Raw genomic sequence first — 20,898 nt, forward strand, 5'->3', positions numbered from 1 at the left:
CTTCAAGCATGGGTTAGCTCCGATCCAGGCAGCTTGTGAGGTAGTAGGTTAGTCTGCAGCAGGATATTTAGATGTGTATCAATAAGATAAAGCCTGGTATGTATTTCAAGGTAATATATGTTTACTTATATTCTCCTAATTGGCTGCTCTTTTTCTTTACCAGGGAAATCTATTAGTCTTATAATGGATGACCACAGTGGCTCCTTGGACAGCTCCCAGTCTGTCCGAGCCAGGCAAAATGTCATTAAGTGTGGATGGCTGAGAAAGCAAGGTGGCTTTGTCAAGACCTGGCACACACGATGGTTTGTGCTGAAGGGGGATCAGCTTCACTACTATAAGGACGAAGATGAAAACAGGCCACTGGTAAGTAGGCCAGTGCCAAAAGTTAATATGTGATATCAGGTATCTTTCAAGGACTTTATGTGAATTTAATGTATAAGTAACAGTGGCCTACTTGAGCTGATTAAGCTGTTATTCGAGCTGTTATCTCATAGGATTGCAAGGTACTGTGGCTGGCATTTTTAAAATACTTATTGTTCTTTCACTGGTTCTCTGAGATTTTCATACTCTGTTTTTCTTGTGCATTTTTGTTGAAAGTTTGAAATGATTTTGACAGAGAATTGTTGTGGACTCATTGTCAATGATTCCTAGCTTCCAAGATAAAATAGAAGCTCTGTGCAAGTAGAAGTATAAATTTACTGCACTGCATGTAGTAATTCCAGTTTGCCAGTTTGTTGAGTGCCATTTCCAAGGCTTTGGGGGGCAAAAGTTGCTCATCTAGTTATCCAGAGAATTATGGATAACAATAAAGGAAAACCAATGGAAAAACAATTAAATATGGGTTGCAAGGACCTGAAACAATGATAAGGAAAAGGAAATATTTTTTAATGAATTATTATTGGATTAATTGGTGGGTCCCTCTGGCAGCTGAACACATCCTATTTTGTGAGTTGATAGCGCGCGTGCATTCAGCGGACTTGCAGAGTCCATGTTTTCAAAGCTGAAAACTATCAACAGAAATCAGAAATGAAGGCTATGAATAAGGGAAGAATCCCTGGGAAAGAGTAAGACTGAAAAAAGTGACTGTTAGTGAGTTGGCTAATGGATGCAGGAGCCAGTTTCCAATGATTAAAATGAAAGCAGTATTACAACAGGTAATATGCTGCAAGTAAAATGCATGCTTTTAAAAAATCTTTAACTAAACAGCTCATTCAAGTCAATCCTTAAGTAATGAATTCTTGAGTTTAGTCCAACCACTGGAATACAGTGTTGATGGAGGATGGGAAATTTATACAGGAAGGGAAGGAAAAGATGGATATTGATAAATATGAGGCACCCTGGGCTAGATATTCAGCTCCAGAGCTACAGAAGTTGAAGCCCTCAGAATGACAAGTGCACCACTATCAATGTGACCCACATGTGGGAAGGGCACTAGTGCAGGTGTGACATGTCTCCACCATAAGGGCCCCAACAGGGCAGATCAGAATGTTAAACAACTGTTCCTGCTGATTGGAGACATGTTTTTCAAAGACCGTGCAGGTCCACTGAACACGTGTGCAATCCACTCAAACCTGCTCAGCCCCAAGAGGGACGAACTCCCTCCTTCCCCGCTTCCCCCACTCATACTATTAAAGAGACAGCCACCTCCCTTTCAGGTAGAGTGACTTTGACTAATTTTTGCGATTGCAAAGTTTGTGGAAGTACTGTGGAGTGTGCTTGGAGATGTTGTGGTGAGTTGCTAGATTTGGCAGGGAGTTGCTGCATCCTCCGAGGGAGGGCTGAGAATTTGGAGAGCTGTCCATGCAAAGGCTGCACCAGGTATGGGGGCTGCATTTGCAGTGCTTCTGGGTCTGCAGCATTATGGATGGAGCAGAGGCTGCAGAGAGGGGAATCTCACTTTTGATTTTTTTTTTCTTAATGCATTATGAGTCAAATTAAAGGCCCAAGAAAAAAAAAAAATATATAAAAGCATTATATCCTGGATTATGCAAGCTATAATAATGAGATTTTTTTTAATAGCCATACACTGGGGGAGATGGTGGCACAGTGTTAAATGTCACTGGGCTAGTAATCCAGGGGACCAGGCTAATGCTCTGGGGGCATAGGTTCAAATCCCACCATGACAGCTGGCGGAGTTGAATTAATAAAATTTGGAATTGAAAGCTGGTCTCAGTAATAGTGACCATGACGTTATCATTGATTGCTGTAAAAATCCACCTTTAGGGGAGGGAATCTGCTGTCCTTACCTGGCCTTTTAATGTGGTTGACTCTTAACAGCCACCCAATTCAAGAGCATAAACGCTGGCCTTGCCAGTGACGCCCAAATCCCATGAAAAGATTAAAGAAAAGGGATTGTTCAGAAAGGGGCTGCCCATCAGGTAACTAGAGTGTCACCAAAGTTAACAAAGTTTCCAGCTCCTTTAGATGTATTCTCATCATTTGAGTTTCAGCTGTCACCAGGGTGACCAAACATCCCTTATTTTATGCAATCACCCCTTATTTGAAGCTTCTGTCCCATGTCCTCCCGCAGTTCGGTTTAAATTTTGCTTGTGCGTAGTACCCACTCGCCCCTGTTTGTGCACAGCTCTTTCAGCTCTGGCAACGCCTTTCCCCATTTCCCCCAACCCTGCCGCTCTCTCACAGCTCTGGCAGCACCTTCTCTCATTCCCCCCACCCTGCTGCTCTCTAACAGCTCTGGCAGCACCTTCTCTCATTCCCCCCACCCTGCCACTCTCTAACAGCTCTGGCAGCACCTTCTCTCATTCCCCCACCCTGCTGCTCTCTAACAGCTCTGGCAGCACCTTCTCTCATTCCCCCCACCCTGCTGCTCTCTAACAGCTCTGGCAGCACCTTCTCTCATATTTCCCCCACCCTGCCACTCTCTAACAGCTCTGGCAGCACCTTCTCTCATATTCCCAACCCTGCCGCTCTCTCACAGCTCTGGCAGCACCTTCTCTCATTCCCCCCACCCTGCCGCTCTCTCACAGCTCTGGCAGCACCTTCTCTCATTCCCCCCACCCTGCCGCTCTCTCACAGCTCTGGCAGCACCTTCTCTCATTCCCCCCACCCTGCTGCTCTCTAACAGCTCTGGCAGCACCTTCTCTCATTCCCCCACCCTGCTGCTCTCTAACAGCTCTGGCAGCACCTTCTCTCATTCCCCCCACCCCGCTGCTCTTTCACAGCTCTGGCAGCACCTCTCATTCCCCCCACCCTGCCACTCTCTAACAGCTCTGGCAGCACCTTCTCTCATATTCCCCCCACCCTGCCACTCTCTAACAGCTCTGGCAGCACCTTCTCTCATATTCCCCCCACCCTGCCACTCTCTAACAGCTCTGGCAGCACCTTCTCTCATTCCCCCCACCCTGCCACTCTCTCACAGCTCTGGCAGCACCTTCTCTCATTCCCCCCACCCTGCCGCTCTCTCACAGCTCTGGCAGCACCTTCTCTCATTCCCCCCACCCTGCCGCTTTCTCACAGCTCTGGCAGCACCTTCTCTCATTCCCCTGCCTGTACACCGTGAGCACAGAATTCCATTTTAAAGTTTATCAACATCAGCCCTTTGGTAATGTGTTTTTGATAATGTATTCTATTCCCCCTCGCCATCATTTTTACTTTTTTAATCGTTTGTGATGTGCTTAGAGTCTATGACATTATAGACATTGTGACGTTGTATAGTGCCACTGCTGTTTTTATGGAACTGCCGCCAGTTTGAAGCTGCACCTTGATGAAAACTCTGTGGGTATCATTCTTCTGTTCTTTTCAGAGGTTGAATGTTTAAATTCAATCCAGAGTTATTTTAAATAGTCTAAAATGGTACATTTTTAAGATAAATAACTTTCTAAGCATATGATGGATACCCTGGGGGCTCCTAATTGTTGAAAAGAAAAAATTCTTCCCACATCTCAGTGGGAGCATAAATTCCCCCCAGGAAACTCTTTGTACTTGGTGTGTTTTTCTACCGAGTCTTATTCATCAACAGCGTTAAATGCCAACTCATTCCACATTCATTCACTCAAAGTTGCAGACATTTAGTTAGTCTTACTTCTAACCCTGGGCACAACAGCCTGAAGGTGCCTCTTCCTTGTGACTGCATCCTGAGGTGAAGTCGTTTAATTAAAAATCACTAATATTGAACTTTCTTGAAAACTTAATACCAAGATCAAGGCACTTTTTTTCAGCAATTCATTTTACTCTGCAGTAGGTAGTTGCTTGGTTTTACTCAGTTTAATACAATGTGACACCTCACATATTTTGAGGTGCTCTTGCAATCAAAAAGGCTATTCTGAAATTAAAAAAACACAGAAAATGCTGCAAGTACTCAGCAGGAGCAATAGTAGGCATTTATTCCACCCAAACCACACCCCGCCCCATCCCAGGATACCTGGGCTCCTTGGTTCCTGCTTCATGCACCATCTTACCAGTGGTAAATATGCCTGCATTTGCTTTCTGGTCATATTTAGTACATAGGAATCAGTCAGTTAAACCTTCACTGCACTCCCTCTATAGCAAGTACATCCTTCCTCAGATAAGGAGACCAAAACCGCACACAATATTCCAGGTGTGGTCTCACCAAGGCCCTGTAAAATTGCAGCAAGACATCCCTGTTCCTGTACTCAAATCCTATGGCTATGAAGGCCAACATACCAGTTACCTTCTTTACTGCCTGCTGCACCTGCATGCTTACCCTCAGCGACTGGTGTACAAGGACTGCCAAGTCTCGTTGCACATTCCCCTCTCTCAATTTATAGCCATTCAGATAATAATCTGCCTTCCTGTTTTTGCTACCAAAATGGATAACCTCACATTTATCTACATTATACTGCATCTGCCATGCATTCGCCCACCCACTCAGCTTGTCCAAATCACACTGAAGCATCTCTGCATCCTCCTCACAGCTCACCCTCCCACCCAGCTTTATAACAATACATTCTGTTTTGCCAGGATTTCCTACAATGTGAGAACAAAAATTCTTCAGTGACTTAGTTAATTGAAAGTTTTGCTTACAATTAGGGATTACCACTGACCAGGAACTGAACTGGACTAGTCATATAAATATTGTGGCTACAAGAGCAGGTCAGAGGCTAGGAATCCTGCGGTGAGTAACTCACTTCCTGACTCCCCAAAGCCTGTCCACCATCTACAAGGAACAAGTCAGGAGTGTGATGGAATACTCTCCGCTTGTCTGGATGTGTGCAGCTCCAACAACACTCACAAAGCTTGACACCATTCAGGACAAAACAGCCTGCTTGATTGGTACCCCATCCACCGCCTTCAACATTCACACCCTCCACCACCGACGCACAGTAGCAGCAGTGTGTACAAACTGCAAGGTGCACTGCAGCAACTCACCAAGGCTCCTTCTACAGTATCTTGCAAACCCATGACCTCTACCATCTAGAAGGACAAGGGTAGTTGTTGCATGGGAGCACAGCTGGAGTACTGTATGCAGTTCTGGTCACCACACTATAAGAAGGATGTGATTGCACTGGAGAGGGTGCAGAGCAGATTCACCAGGAGATTCTGAAGAAGGGTCATCAGGAAATTCTCCCCAAGGGGCACTTGGGGTGAGCATCGTTCCATCATATAGCCTCAGCGTTACCATCGACGGCTTCATTTTCGAGTCACCATCCTGTGCAAATTCTCCCAGACCTGCAAAGTTCATGATGTTGCCATAGCTCAGGTGTCTATCTGACACTTCACGTTAACTTGATGCTCTCCTTCTGCAGTCATTTCAATAGTCACAAACCACTTTTTTATCTTGAGACTTGATAGTGCCAACCTGTTCTAGGGTCTAGAGTGATTCATCAGAGTCATCGCCCGACATCGCTCCAGAAACCATCTTCAAAGGCTCCTTTTCTTCCTTTCAGCAAATCACTTGCGTGCAAAGTGATTCAGCTTCTTGCAGTTAGAGCATTGCTTTCCCCATGCTGGGCATGCTTCCTTTCCTTTTGTGTGGTATTCTCCCCAATATTTCCATCCAGTACTCAGGCCTTGATCTTTCTGCTGGCCCTTCTCCAAATAGTTCTTCCTTCTCTCCATTGTTGTGTGCTTGGAAGGCCTGAATTGCCTCTCAGCAGAGTGCAAAGTCTCATCTGTTCTCCCTCTGCAGCTGATGATCGACTATTTCAGAGCTTCTGCACGTCAGTAGCTTTCTAGAGAGTAAGCTTCTCCTCTCTCTATGCTCTCATGGTGGAATTTCTTTCTAAGACAAAGGAATTTTTAAGACTTCTTCCTAAGACAATCCTATTCCTGATTCAGATAGTCATCTTAATACAGTCACATGCTGATCAACGTTCTCCCCCTCTTCCTGAGCTCCAGTGTTGAAACTGTAGCCTTCATATATAACATTAGTAGAGGGCTCAAAGTGGATCCTTAAGGTGTCGAAGATTTCACAAACCTGGCTTTTCTGCTCCTCAGTGAGGTCTTGGGTGCAATGCAGCTTGTAGCACTCTTTCTGCAGCACTGATAACAGAGTTGCTGCTCATATTTGTTAAGGTTTCTTGTTTAACTCCGGCAATTTCAAAGTTTTGCCATTGAGATTGGAAGAATTTTCAATTTATTTTCAAATCTGCCTTCATCTCCATTGGAGCAAGTACAGAATAGTCAGAGCCATACAGTGACCAACATCCTGTACAAAGTTGAAGATTGAAGTTTTAATTATTCTCTGCTGGCTCTCTTACAGCTACCAAAATCCTCTCAATTTCAACTGCACACTCTTGACGCCAAGTGGTGGATGAAATGGCTTCTGTTCCCAAGCCTTTATACATTGAGGATGATATCAGAGGTCACATGACTATGGCAAGCCTATGGCCACATTGCACAAAGCCACTTCTCCAAACACTCTTTCCACTGAAGTCCTTAAAATAATAGCTCAAAATCCTTTTGAGGCTTTTTACCTAGTCTCACTGGCACTTTTATTTGGTTTGAAATTAAAAATATTGGTAACATTTTCTTCAAGTCAATGGCAAACAAAACCTGGCATGGTGAAAGATTGGCTGCTGATCTGCTACAAGGTTGTTTTGTCCTGCTGGTGTAGACCAGTTTCATCCCCCAGCGTTCATATTGTCGAGTGAACCCAAAATGCCTGGTTACCAAATGAATAGACCTCAGCCTCAAACAAATTAAGTCTGTAAAACCCAATCAGATTTTGTTTTTTTCCGTTTAGCAGACCATTAGCAGATCATTGATTGATAGATGGGCACACTAATAACAGTGCAAAATATATTTTCCTGCTGCTGAAAGTTACACTGTTAAAGTCAGCAGAGGCTTGTGATTGAAATACTGAAGCTGGAGGCTTCAATTCCTGTGCAGACTGTGGTTGATAGTTAAAGGCAAAAACTGGAGCTTCATGTCACTTCAAGTTTAACACAATTTCCTTGCACAGTAAATAAAATCAGTGCAGATGATGCATGTCCCAGATATTCATCAAATGATATGGGGGATGCAGCTACATTCCTGACACTGGTTACTTGTATATGAAAACTGCCTATAGGAACAATCTTAGGCAGACATTGCCACTGTGCACTTATTGTAGTAAAACTATAAATGTGTTGTAAGGAATGCATTTACAATTGGACTAGAATTACTGCAGAAGTGCTCCCCCACCCTGGAAGCCTGCCTGACCAGCATACCCACGGAAATTCCTCCAGTCACAAAAATCTTGAAGATGGCCAGAACTTTGATTTCTAATCTTCACATTATACCATTGTGCAGTTGGGAGTTTACTGCATGTGGGGTGAAGCCAGTGAAATGAATATCCGCTGAATAAGTAGAATATCAGAAAATAAGATATCTTTTGGAATACAGTGTCAAGCAGAGGAATTTTGAAACATATTTTTCTTCCAATTTGCTCCTCTAAAATATTGCCTCAGAAAACCTGTGGCCCTTCTGATGTATTCCTGCCATAGCTTTGACAGGTGTATGCTGGAACAGGTGGAAACTTGGCTGGGACCCAAATCTGCTGGATTCCGGTCTTGTGCATTCTACTGGGCCTACTGGGATGACAAATTTAGCAAAGAGTAAATGGAGTGAAAACAGCATTGAGATGTGGAGGGGTGGGGAGGGGAGGGGAGAGGCAGTTGTTAGTTCCACACGGGGTGGTTCTGAACGAATTACCTTTCCAGACTATGGAGATGTGGTAAGCTCTCCAACCCCCTGAAACACATGGACTTAGTGCAAAACTGTAACTTGCTGCTCACAAAGCTGTGGAGGACAAGGGGTTAATTGGGAATGCAAGGTCTCCACCCATCCTAAACACAGAGACCAGCAGACAAGAGGGACCAGGCTGATATGACCACCCCTACATCAGAGGTTCCCGCATCCTGGCCCTCAGTGGGATATAACATATTATTGGTGTAGGACCCTTGGACAGACAGTGACTGGGGCACCTGCTATTTAAAGAATTTCCATCTGACCATGGACAATCCATCACATTTGACGGTGGCGGTACCCGCCAGGCTTGATGCAATTGCCGGGATCACTGGCTCACAGTTTTGGGGTGAGTGTTCTTAAGTTGTCATAACTGATTAGGAAAATATATCGGGAGGTTTGACATTACACCCATATTTTTGCTGAAAATTAAATTGTACAAATTGAAAAAATTCAAAATGCAGAAAAAATTATGTGTTAAAACTGGTTGATCCCATTGCTACGTAGAACTGGTACCAGTGCCAGAAATCTTCTTTTCTGCTGTACTTCAAAACAGGAAGGTCAGTAATATTGCTGCAGGCCTCCAAAGCCTGGCAAGAAAATTCAAATGTTCTCTTTTGTCACTCAGCCATTTATATAACAGTTTCACATGCCACAGCTGGATTGCTGAGCCCTTCAACATTTCCATTGGGTAAGTAGCTTATTAGCTGCTTGAGATGTGTAAAAGGGTCATTACAGCAGATCTTCTGACGAGCTACAACCTTTCATTATTGTTAACGAGGTTAGTATTTCCTCCAGCATTTGACTCTCCCTTGTTTCTCAGCGACCAGAATTAGATACAATACTCAAAGTGTAGTTTGACCAGGGCACTGCGCACTTTGATCACAGTTTCCTACTGTTTGCCTACATCTTTCAATATTCTATTGGCTTTGGTGATTGCCACTCTGCATTAGCTGAAAACTTTGACCTATTATGGCTTCTTAAGAGTTCTAAATCTCTTTCAAATTCACTTTTTGAAGACAGCCATTAATATAAGCGGAGAAATTGGATTTGAGCCTGAAAAACCAGGTGCGACATCTACCAATGTTTGGGTGTGAAGTCCTGTACCTGATCCGTACAGAGGGCAAGGCTGCCACCTCTAGTTTTTGAGCAGCCTCTATGATCACCTCAATGAAGTCTGAGGGCAGATTTTCTGCAAAGCCTAAGGCCTGCTGGTTCAGGCAGATTTGGAAAGTGCGCTGTTCGTTATGCATCTGATAAAGAGCTGTAGCCAAATTCTACCGTGTACACTCCCTGCTTTTCTTTCCTTTGTACAATATTTACCTGCATTAAGGGCTGGATTTTTACTTGGAGGTACTGACGAGTGAGTGGGGCGGCGTTGTGTGCTGGGTTAAGGTTGGGAAACTAGGAACACCTTGCCAAATTTAATAGCAAGACCTGAATACATTGGTTTAATCTCCATTCCCTGTCTGCAGCCAGCCAGCTTGAGAGGCTGGCACCGGCTGCCAAGTGGGTAAACTTCAGCACCAGGCCGCAACTAGGGAGCAGCGAGGAGGGTTGGAAGAATCGGAGGTTATGTGTGGGGCGAGAGAGGATTGGAGGTGGGGGAGGCTGCACAAATGGAGATTAGAGGGTTGGGAGGATTCAGCAGGGTGGGCGGGGTGATGGTAGGGGGTCAAAGGCCTGTGGTATCCAAGGCAGGGGGGTGGGGCAGCATGTGCGATTGTAGTATTCGAAGAAAGAGCTTAGGCTTTGTGGGGATGATGGGATAGGAATGTAGGGTTATTGGGTGGGGGTTGTCAAATCGTGGGGGCGGTGGTGTTAGCTTTGTGTTTGTGCTGGATCAAACAGCTCAGTGGAAAGGCACTAACCTCCAGCAGACCTTGACTCCCTTTTGCCTCCAGATTTCCCAAAGCCAGAAAACTTGGCTGGCCAGAGTTAAGTTTGAAACCATGGATCAATGTAGGGCTGACAGCCTCATTATAATATTGAAACTGCCAAACAATGTCCTGAGAGCAGGTTGGTTGCCTGCTCTCCATTCCGCCTCAATTAAAAGTGCACGGGTAGGTAGGTTGGGGTTGTGATTCAGATGTTTACTTCGTCAACCTCCTACCCGACACAAACCCACCTGTTACTTAGGTCAAAACTCCCCCCTAAATCTCATCTGCCATTTCTTTTAGCTGACACACTCATTTGTTTAAAATTCTATAATTTTGTTCTCTTTAACCCCACTGTTATTTCCAGTTTAGTACCTCATGTCAATTTGGCCAATTCGTATTGAGTTTCCAAATCCAAGCCATACAAATTCAGAACAGTTGGGGCCTCAGTACTGAGCTCTGGACACCCCAACCAGCATTTCCTCCCACCCGCATTACCCCTCAAACCAGTACCCATTTTCCACTCTACAGCTAACTTATGATCTATCCCAATCTCCAAGGCTTTCTGCTTAACAAGCAACTTGCAGAATTTTATCAAATGCCTTTAAGGCAGTTCAAGTACACGACATCATTGGTTTTACCACAGTCAACTTGGTCATTCTCAAAGAAATTGAGGAGGCTGATCAGGCAGAATCAAAACTATAAAAAGCCATGTTGACTGATGTTTGTTAGATTTTGTTGCATGGTCAATCCTCAAAATGGCATCTGATAAGTAATAGTATATGGCTATTTTGCCACCCTTTTAAAATATGCACATTGTGGACTGGATTTTACGCACTACAAAAGTCCGCCCTCGCTTGTCCGGCTCGCCCCACAGCCAGTTAATTGGCTTGAGGCATTCTGTTCCTATCGGTAAAGAATGTCCCGCCTCTGAGAGGTGCTGTCCAATCAAATGGCTGACAGCTCTCTGGTCCCAGCAGTGCCACCAGTCCCAAAGAGCGTGTTCAGTGATGGATCCCGTACTTCACAGTAAGTCTGAGGTCTCACTGGGGCCAGGTTGACAGGCCCCAGCCAGGGGAAGCAATGTCCTTCTCATTGCCATGCACATCTTCTCACTAGCCTCTCTAAATCATCATCATTATGTGTGCTCTGCCTGAAGACAGGTCCTTGGCTCATCATAGTCTTTCCATATTTTCTCTATCCTGTGCCAGTCTTTTCATTTGCCAAAAACCTCCTTCAATTTTCAAGCCATCCAATGTTGATATTCTCTTCCTTCCTCTTCCTCTTTTTCCTTGAAATCTTCCCTCCATAATGTATCCTACAAGTTCTCTTAAGATGTGCCCTACCCAGTCTCTCTACCTTTTCTCCTCTCAACATTCTGTGATAAATATTATCTAACCCTGGGGATTATTCCATTAAGCTCTTTCAGCCCATGTGGGACTACCTCCTCATTATTTTAAATATCTGAATTTTGCCTTTCTACTTTTTTGGGGGGTGACGGGCACATTGCCCCTCCCTTTCCTCAGGATATAATGAGAAATGAACCTCTCAGACTATTTACGATCGTGTTTACAAATTCAGTTTCAAGCCATTTGCATCTTTTAACGGTCTTGCCTCTTCGTTGACAGTCTTCTGGCAAGTTTTCTCCTGCACCCGTGTGAGGTTTTTTTAGGTCTCTCTGAACTTTTTGTGATGTTTTAGTCATCATTTAGTCATTAATCTGCATAAACTGCCCAATTACCACATGGCTTTTCATTAGACCTTCAGCCCCTAACTGGGAAGGTGCCACAAAGCACAATGTGCAGTCTTTTTGAAAATACATCTATTATTTTTCCTTCTTGTGGGAGAGAGAATTGGAACACCCTTCAGAATTCGTAGGTCACAGTTTTAAAAATAAGCCACATCCCCAAAATAAATCTACCATTTCATATGTAGCACTATACAATCACAAAAATAACAGCAATCGGTTCGTCAATATTTGGAAGATATGTAACATCTAACGAGATTGGATTGTACAGCCAGTGATTAGGGTAGTAAAAATAGGCAATAATACATCAGTGTCAGCTGTGAACAGTAAAGAGCCTGCTGCTGTTTGTCTCCTTAGACTTGGATTTCACAGTTTGTAGAGAAAAGGAGACAGGGAACTATTCGCCTGTATAGTTTATTGCTGAGCAGGAATGCTGCAGGTCAATGTGTACTGAAATACCAGATGCTCCAGACCCTCATATGCAAAGTAGAGGTGATTTATAACATTTTTGGAGATATACTGATTCCCATTTTTACTCGCTGGCCTGTCCTTTAATAGCATTTTTATTCTTATTATCCCAAGACTTTTATTTCACATTTCCAACATCCACAGCATGTTGCTTTTGTTTCTTTTTCTTTTTCATTTTTTTTCCTTGGGAGCACAGGAGTCAAACTGCTGTCCTGCACAACAACTGGCTGTTGGCCATCCCATTCTCTGTGGGTGCCCTTTGCCAGGGCAAGATAACAAGCAGAAAAACAGACTTGCATTTATATAGGACCATACCCAACCCTGTAAGACTGTTAACCAGGGGGTTTCACTACCCTCTAAGGTCCTCACCCCATACTTGGTATCAATAACACAAAACAAACTATGGATATAATTTCCACTTTATGTGGAAAACCTTTATTAACCCACTAAGCAGTAGTATATACTTACAACAGCAGTTGCTTAGTAAGACCCGAGTGTAGGAGCTCGTCCCTGGGTGGTCAGATTGCTGAATGAATTCCTCCACACGACTCCCCGTGACTGACCAAATCGCACTTCCTGGTTGCAGCCCCAATGTCCTGTGGCTTTATACCCCTTCCTTACCCTGATCTCTTGGCATATAAAATAATGTCTTAAATTGAGCCATCTGATTGGATTATCAATCCCACCCTGGCCATGCAAAGACAACCTGCATATGGTAATTTCCTACTCTCAGCATGGGGTGTCCCCAGGTATCTGCCAGCAATGGATGTGATTTCTGTATCTTGGTAAGACAGGGGGAGGGCCATTCACACATACCCGAGAGGCTGTTGTTTAGGTCAGTTTCTGTAATCAGGGTGTCTGGTAGATAGCCACTGCCCCAGCGGCATGTCCTGACACGTCTGTGCCCACGTGTGTGTATATCCTTGTCCAGTCTTTTTTTTTAAGTTCCATATAAGCCTCAGAGTTGATGTCTTCTCAGTCAAAAATCATCTCCCTTCGTCTGATGTCCTCCACATCCCAGGTTTCTACCATCTTGTCCTGATCTCAGGATGTTGGTCCGCTTCACAGCTGGTTACATTTTGACACAAGTATAAAGATAACACATATTAAAAAGAAACAAAGGGAGGCCTTACAGCGTCACAGAAATACACAAAATATCAAAATGCCTCACACCCTGGGATGTTCCAAAGTGCTTTATAGCCAACCAAATATTTTTGAAGAATATTCACTGTTGTAATATCGCAGAATGTTAACTGGACGTTTTGATATGTGGAGATGTGGTGAATAATATCCCTCCTTTTGGCATTGTTTTAGAGAACTAATTTGCGGCTGGTTTGAAAGGGCCAATGAGGGGGGGAGAGGGATTTTAACCCCAAAGGGTGGGATTTGACAGGTGGAAAAAGAAATATAAAATTGAAACTTGACCCTAGCCTACCCACTTCTGTTTTTAAAAGAGGTGGATCGGGGGATGGGTGACCCCTCAGTTTGCAGTCAGTATTACGTTCGAAAGAGACTGCGTGCCTCCATTTTAACTGGATTTTAATTTTAAGCCAGGGAGGCTGGGTCCCCCACAGAATGGGAACCCTGGGAGGTTTTAAGAGGTGAACAGGGCTGGATCCATGAGGTCAGTGCATTTACAACACTGCTTGAGGGCCAGAAGGAGCAAGAGGGTTTACTCCAGTCACACCTCATTTCGTGATTGGTTGACACCAGCCTAACCCCTCACCAACAATCTCCAAATCCCCATAGCTCATTGTCTCATAGACCGTGACCTCCATCTCAGACATCCCCCACTCTCAATCTTTAACTCCTCCCATCTCTGACACCCCAAATCTCATTCTTGAATTGCCCGATCCCTATCTCTATGCCCCAACCCCCATCATGGATTCCACCCCCTCCATTCTGATCTCTGACTCTCTGACGGCCTCTGACTTATCTGCTATTTGCTCCCCAACATCTTTCCCATCCAGCAGGCGGGAAATTAGGTGGCTAATTTCAACAGGACATCCAGATAACCCGTACTTCTGGGTTTCTAGTCAAGCAATCCTCCTATTGCTAATCTTTTTCACAGTTCCAGGTAGATATTGGGGCTAACGTCTTTAAAAGTGACAGAAAAGCTTTTTTTGTGTTTGAAATTTTGACGGAGTCACACGAGCAGCAAGACGATGCATTTCCAAGAGATTGTCATCATTGGGTTATATGTTTGTGTACAACTGGCAAAAGCTTTCCCACTTTTATTTGTGAATAACATGTCCTAATCACTTGTATTTTTTTTTTTTTCAATTCAGTGTGCCTAATTTTATACTTCTGTCCACTTTCATAAATGCACCTAGTAGTACTGGAGCCAACTTGAAAAGGAGAATACTGCGGTTGCTGGAAATCTGAATCAGAAAATGCTGGAAATACTCAACAGATCAGGCAGCATCTGTGGAGGGAGAAACGTTGCAGGTTGATGACCTTTCATCAGAACTGCAAAAACTTAGAGGTGTAATAGGTTTTGAGCAATGGTTGGTGGGACAAGATAAGGACAAAGGTCTGTGATGGGGTGAAAGGCACGAGAGACTGAATGACAGAAGAGTTTAGTCTTCCAAATATTTTTTGTTGGGCATTTATCAGCACCAAAGTGCATGTTAAGGAACATTCCACCGAGGCAAGTGTGATTATCAGTGAACCTGGGACAAATGGACACAGGGGATGTCCCGACAACTTCCCAAAATATTTTTGTAAATTATTTTTGCTACTGTTCTGAACCCTATTTGCTATTGTTTTGAATGGAATGTGGCACTGACCTTTAGACATCTCCAGTAAATTAATCTTGTTTGTGTTGCATCCCAAGACTTGATTTTCTGGTGGTACTGCTCACCTGAAAGCTGCATTAACAGGACCTTCCTTAAGCACTAATCATTACATTCCTACCACCAAATCTGGAATAAGTTTGAAAATAATAAGGTTTGTGTTGAAAGATGCGAACCTCCATTGGTGTTAGCAATAGCTGCAAAAAGCATTGGTAAGTCGCAGGGGTCCCAGGGCGGGGTGGGGGGGGGAGTGGGGTTGGTAGGCAACATCTGTGGGGTCATGAGGGGGTAATTTGGATCATGGGGGACAGGTTGGAGGTGGGGGTGCGGAGGAGGAGGGAGGATGGGAGGTCACCAGGCCCTAACGGGAGGGAGCCCCCAGTCCAAAATTTTAGGCTGGGCGGCAAAATGCCCTTAAATGGCCGTTAAGTGCCCACTTAAGGGCCTTAACTGATGCAAGGGCGGGCTTCCTGTCCAAGGCCCTGACTGCCCCACCATAAAATCGCGACCAGGTCGGGGTGGGTGGGATCCCAGAGGGAATCCCTGTCCATGCAATTTTGCGCTCCCCCTGCTCCCGCCTCAGAACCCGCCAGGGAAGGGTTGGTTGGGGAGCATAAAATTCTGGCCATGGAGGCTTAAAGCAATGAAGTGTTGTAAATGTTAAGAATTTTACATTGGAGATATTGGGGAAACAGAGGCCAATGTAGGGCAATGAGTGCAGGAGTGATGGGTGAGTGGAGCTTGGTGCAGGATAGATACATGCAACAAGTTTCAGAGGAGCTGAAAGTTTGAACATTGAACATTACACCAGTGATGACACTTTAAAAGTAATTAATTGGCTGTGAGATCTTTTGGGACATTCTGAGGTGTGAAAGTGTTATTTAATTGCAAATTCTTTCTTTATGGAGGATGGGAGGTCATTCTGGAAAGCATGGGAATGGTCGAATTTGGAACTAACAAAATCATGAATGAGGGTTTCAGCAGCGGAGCAGCTGAGGCAGGGTCAGCGGGAGGCAATGTTACAGAAATGGACGCAGGTGGTCTTTGTGCTGATGAGGATATCTGGGCAGAAATTCAGCTCTGGATCAAGTAGGATACTGAGGCAGCACATTTTTTTTTTATTATTCATTCATGGGATGTGGGTTTCGCTGGTTGGGCCAGCATTTATTGCCCATCCTTAATTGCCCTTGAGAAGGTGGTGGAGAGCTGCCTTCTTAAACTGCTGCAGTCCATGTGGTGTGGGTACACCCACAGTGCTGTTAGGAAGGGAGTTCCAGGATTTTGACCCAGTGACAGTGAAGGAACAGCGATATATTTCCTAACCAGGATGGTGAGTGACTTGGAGGGGAACTTCCAGGTGGTGGAGTTCCCATCTATCTGCTGCCCTTGTCCTTCTAGGTGGTAGTGGTCGTGGGTTTGGAAGGTGCTGTCGAAGGAGCCTTGGTGAGTTCCTGCAGTGCTTCTTGTAGATGGTACACACTGCTGCTACTGTGTGTTGGTGGTGGAGGGAGTGAATGTTTGTGGATGTGGTACCAATCAAGCAGGCTGCTTTGTCCTGGATGGTGTTGAGCTTCTTGAGTGTTTTGGGAGCTGCACTCATCCAAACAAGTGGGAAGTATTCCATCAGACCCCTGATTTGTGCCTTGTAGATGGTGGACAGGCTTTGGGGAGTCAGGAAGTGAGTTACTTGTCACATGATTCCTAGCTTCTGACCTGCTCTTATAGCCACAGTATTTATATAGCTAATCCAGTTCAGTTTCTGGTAACCCCCAGGATGCCAATAGTGGGTAATGCCATTGAACATCAAGGGGCGATGGTTGGATTTTCTCTTGTTGGAGATGGTTATTGCCTGACACTTGTGTGGTGTGAATGTTATTTGCCACTTGTCAGCCCAAGCCTGGATATTGTCCAGGTCTTGCTGCATTTGAACATGGACTGCTTCAGTATCTGAGGAGCTGTGAATGGTGCTGAACATTGTGCAATCATCAGCGAACATCCCCATTTCTGACCTTACGATGGAAGGAAGGTCATTGATGAAGCAGCTGAAGATGATTGGGCTGAGGACATTACCCTGAGGAAATCCTGCAGTGATGTCCTAGAGCTGAGATGACTGACCTCCAACAACCACAACCATCTTCCTTTGTGCTAGGTGTGACTCCAATCAGCGGAGAGTTTTCCTTCTGATTCCCATTGACTCCAGTTTTGCTCGGGTACCTTGATGCCACACTCAGTCAAATGCTGCCTTGATGTCAAGGGCAGTCACTCTTACTTCACCTCGGGAGTTCAACTCTTTAATCCGTGTTTGAACCAAGGCTGTAATGAGGTCAGGAGCTGAGCGGCCCTGGCAGAACCCAAACTGGGTGTCAATGAGCAGGTTATTGTTAAGCAAGTGCCGCTTGATAGCACTGTTGATGACCCCTCCCATTATTTTACTGATGATGGAGAGCAAACTGATGGGGCGGTAATTGGTTGGGTTGGATTTGTCCTGTTTTTTGTGTACAGGACACACCTGGGCAATTTTCCACATAGCCAGGCAGATGCCAGTGTTGTAGCTGTACTGGAACAGGTTGGCTAGGGGCGTGGCAAGTCCTGGAGCACAAATCTTCAGTACTATTGCTGGAATATTGTCAGGGCCCAAAGGCTTTGCACTATCCAGTGCCTTCAGCCATTTCTTGATATCACGTGGAGTGAATCGAGTTGGCTGAAGACTGGCATCAGTGATTCTGTGGACATGTGGAGGAGCCCGAGATGGATTATCCACTCGGCACTTCTGGCTGCAGACTGTTGCGAATGCTTCAGCCTTATCTTTCACACTGCTGTGCTGCTCTCGTCCATCATTGAGATGGGGATATTTGTGGAGCCCCCCCACTTCCAGTGAGTTGTTTGTCTACCACCATTCACGACTGGATATGGCAGGACTGTAGAACTTAGATCTGATTCATTGGTTGTGGGATCGATTATCTCTGTCTCTCGCTTGCTGCTTATGCTGTTTGGCATGCAAGTAGTCCTGTGTTATAGCTTCACCAGGTTGACACCTCATGATCTGGTTCAACTTGAGGCAGTGGCTAGGAAGAGGGATGGGATCAGTGGTGAGGATACAAGCCTCTTGTATGCGCTGAGGATAATGGCTTTGGTCGGCTCAATGCTTAACTGGATGAAATTGCAGCTCAACTAGGACTGAATGTGTGACAAGCAGCCTGACAATACAGCAGCAGTGGAGGGATCTGAGTACAGTGTGGGAGAGTTAGAGCTGCTTGTTGGCAGTGTGCATGTGAAATCCAAAACAAGGAACAGGATCTTCCCACCTTCGGGGGGGTTGTGCGGGAGCGGGTACGAGTGGGCGGGTTCCCGATCGGTGCCCCCGATCGGGTGTGCACCGCCATTTTACGTGGGCGGGCCAATTAAGGCCCGCCCAGTGTGACGTGTGCCAGGAAGTGCTGAATGCTCCCTGTGCAGGCGGGGGGCAATTCCCTGAGCCAGGAGTGTGCTCTTTCATGCATGTGTGCGAAATAGCACACAGATCTCCCTGAGGCAACGTGCTGGAGTTTGGCTCAGGCTTCAAACATTGAATAAAGATGAGAAAAAGAATTATTGACATGTCCCCTCATGTGACACATGTGAGCTGGGTCATGTCTATTACTTTTATTTAAAAATTTCTGGAACATTTTAAATCCCTCATGAAACCTCATCCCGCCCGTGGATGAGGTTTCATGTTTTTTCTGAAGGCCGCCTGGACTCTTCGCCTGCCCGTCAATGTTAAGGTTGAACGGGCAGGTCCATTAAGTGTTTTAATTACTTTATTAATGGGCTTAAGTGGGCGTTGACAGGTCGGCAGGCCTGTAGCCAACTCGGCTGTGTGCCCGCCGACCTGAAAATCTAAATGACGCGAGGTGATGTTGGGACGCACGCCTAACATCACCCTGCATCATTTTACGCATCGGCGTGTGGGCCCCGCCCCCGCTCACTGACCTAAAAATTCTCCCCAAGCCTTCAGATTATGTGGCTAAGCATTGTAAGGAAACTACTTGCATGAAGAACTATTTGAGTCCTTGCTCTTTTAAAAGAGGAGGGGAGAAATGCAATCTCTGTCAAGGTGATGGATGTCTCTACTTGGAAATGGAACTCTTTCCATTTTGTGCATAAATGGATAATTCTCCAATTTCACACTTCTGGCTGGGAGCTTTGCCTGCTGAGAGCACATATTTAAAATTTGGGAATAGGTAGCAGATGGTTTTCTGACCATTAATTAAAATATTTCAGGTGCATTCCTACTATACAGAGTCCGCACTGCGCCTCAAGTGCCAGCACTAAGGATTCCTACCACAGTAGCGGTAGCTGCAGAGTAAAGTTTCTTCTACTGTACTCTAGAAATGTGTCAGCTGAGACTCAGTTGGTAGTACTGTTGCCTCTGAGTCACAATGTTGTAGGTTCAAATCCCACTCCAGGATTTGAGCACAAAAGATCAACGTTGATGTCCCAATGTAGTAATGAGGCAGTGCTGCACTGATGGAGGTGTCATCTTTTGGATGAGATGTTAAACCGAGGCCACATCTGCCCTTTCAGGTGGGCATATAAAAATCCCATGGCACTATTTTGAAGAAGAGCAGAGGAGCTATCCCTGTGTACTGGCCAATATTTATTCCCCGTCAACATCACAAAATCAGAATATCTGGTCATTATCGTATTGCTGTTTGAGGGAGCTTGCTGTGTGCAAATTGGCTGCTGTGTTTCCTACATTACAAGAGTGACTAAACTTAAAAGTATTTCATTGGCTGTATAGCACTTTGGGATGTCTGGTAGTTATGAAAGGCGCTATATAAATGCAAGTCTTTCTTTCAGTCCCAACGTTGGAAAAACATCAGTGGTGTGCTTCAATCCCCAAGTTTATTTGTGGACTGTCTGAATGAGATTACCAGTGAGTGCTGAATTGGGGCTGGTTCTGTGCTATGGGCCCATTGCCATTAGGAACAGGATTTAAGTAACCACATAGGTCTTTACATGTAACAGATAAAAGGAGGCCTTCATGTGCGGGCTGGACCCAGAGATGAAAGTTGAGTGTCTGAACCAATGCATGTCCCAATCTTCTTTGCCATTAGTGCTGCGAAAGAATAATGCTTAGTATTTTGTTAGCAGTCAAAATTATGATAAGCAATAAACTATTACATTGTATTCATATCTCTCATATCTGTAACATTTGTATATATATTCCAACTGGTCAGATCTGAAATTCCTTTGAAACCCTCTTTAAATGTTAAACTATCTGCTAATTTTTCATTTACATTCTTAATTGAGTCTGGCTCCAGAATCTTCCATGTCAAATATAAATAAATGATTAAAATGTGGCACCTAATTAATTACCACATTCTCCAGGTTACTATCTGCTGGAACTTGGTCCTTACTTCAGCTTTTCTGGTCTATTAATTTGAAAGATCAGTTAAAGTGACAGCTCTTTTTGTCCTACTTCAGTTTCATTTGAACAGCAATAATTGTATCACAGTCCTTTCATTAAGTCGAGCCAAGACTGCCAGTTTGATTGCTGCAGTTTCCTTTGCCACTCTGATCATCACTATACATATATAGGTCCAAACGCATGGGCTAATAACACTGCACATATGTGCTTGTCCATGGACAGTAGTATTTTGAATTTTGAAACAAAAATCAGTGACTCACAGTGAGTGGATAATGTGTGCTGACTGGTCTGACTTAGTTGGCATTATTGGATGATGCGCTTCACTGGAACCAGTCACATAAGGGGAACATGAGAATCCAGTCAAAGTTGATCAAATACCATGAATTGGAATTCAACAACAACTTGTCTAAACCTGCGTTACTAATGAATACACATTGAGTTCAACTGTTTGCT

General features: G+C 44.7%; 1 protein-coding gene across 1 annotated transcript in view; it reads left to right on the forward strand.

Moving 5' to 3' along the window:
- arhgap24 (Rho GTPase activating protein 24) overlaps nucleotides 1-20,898 on the forward strand; it is a 566,765-nt gene that overhangs the window by 92,109 nt on the left and 453,758 nt on the right. Inside the window, exon 2 of the mRNA XM_078543927.1 lies at nucleotides 164-363. Within this exon, the coding sequence (XP_078400053.1) occupies nucleotides 184-363 (180 nt within the window). The 5' untranslated portion in view covers nucleotides 164-183. The remainder of the gene's footprint in view (nucleotides 1-163; nucleotides 364-20,898) is intronic.

Source organism: Cetorhinus maximus, chromosome 1 (assembly GCF_964194155.1).
Source record: "Cetorhinus maximus chromosome 1, sCetMax3.hap1.1, whole genome shotgun sequence".
Taxonomy (NCBI): Eukaryota; Metazoa; Chordata; class Chondrichthyes; order Lamniformes; family Cetorhinidae; genus Cetorhinus; species Cetorhinus maximus.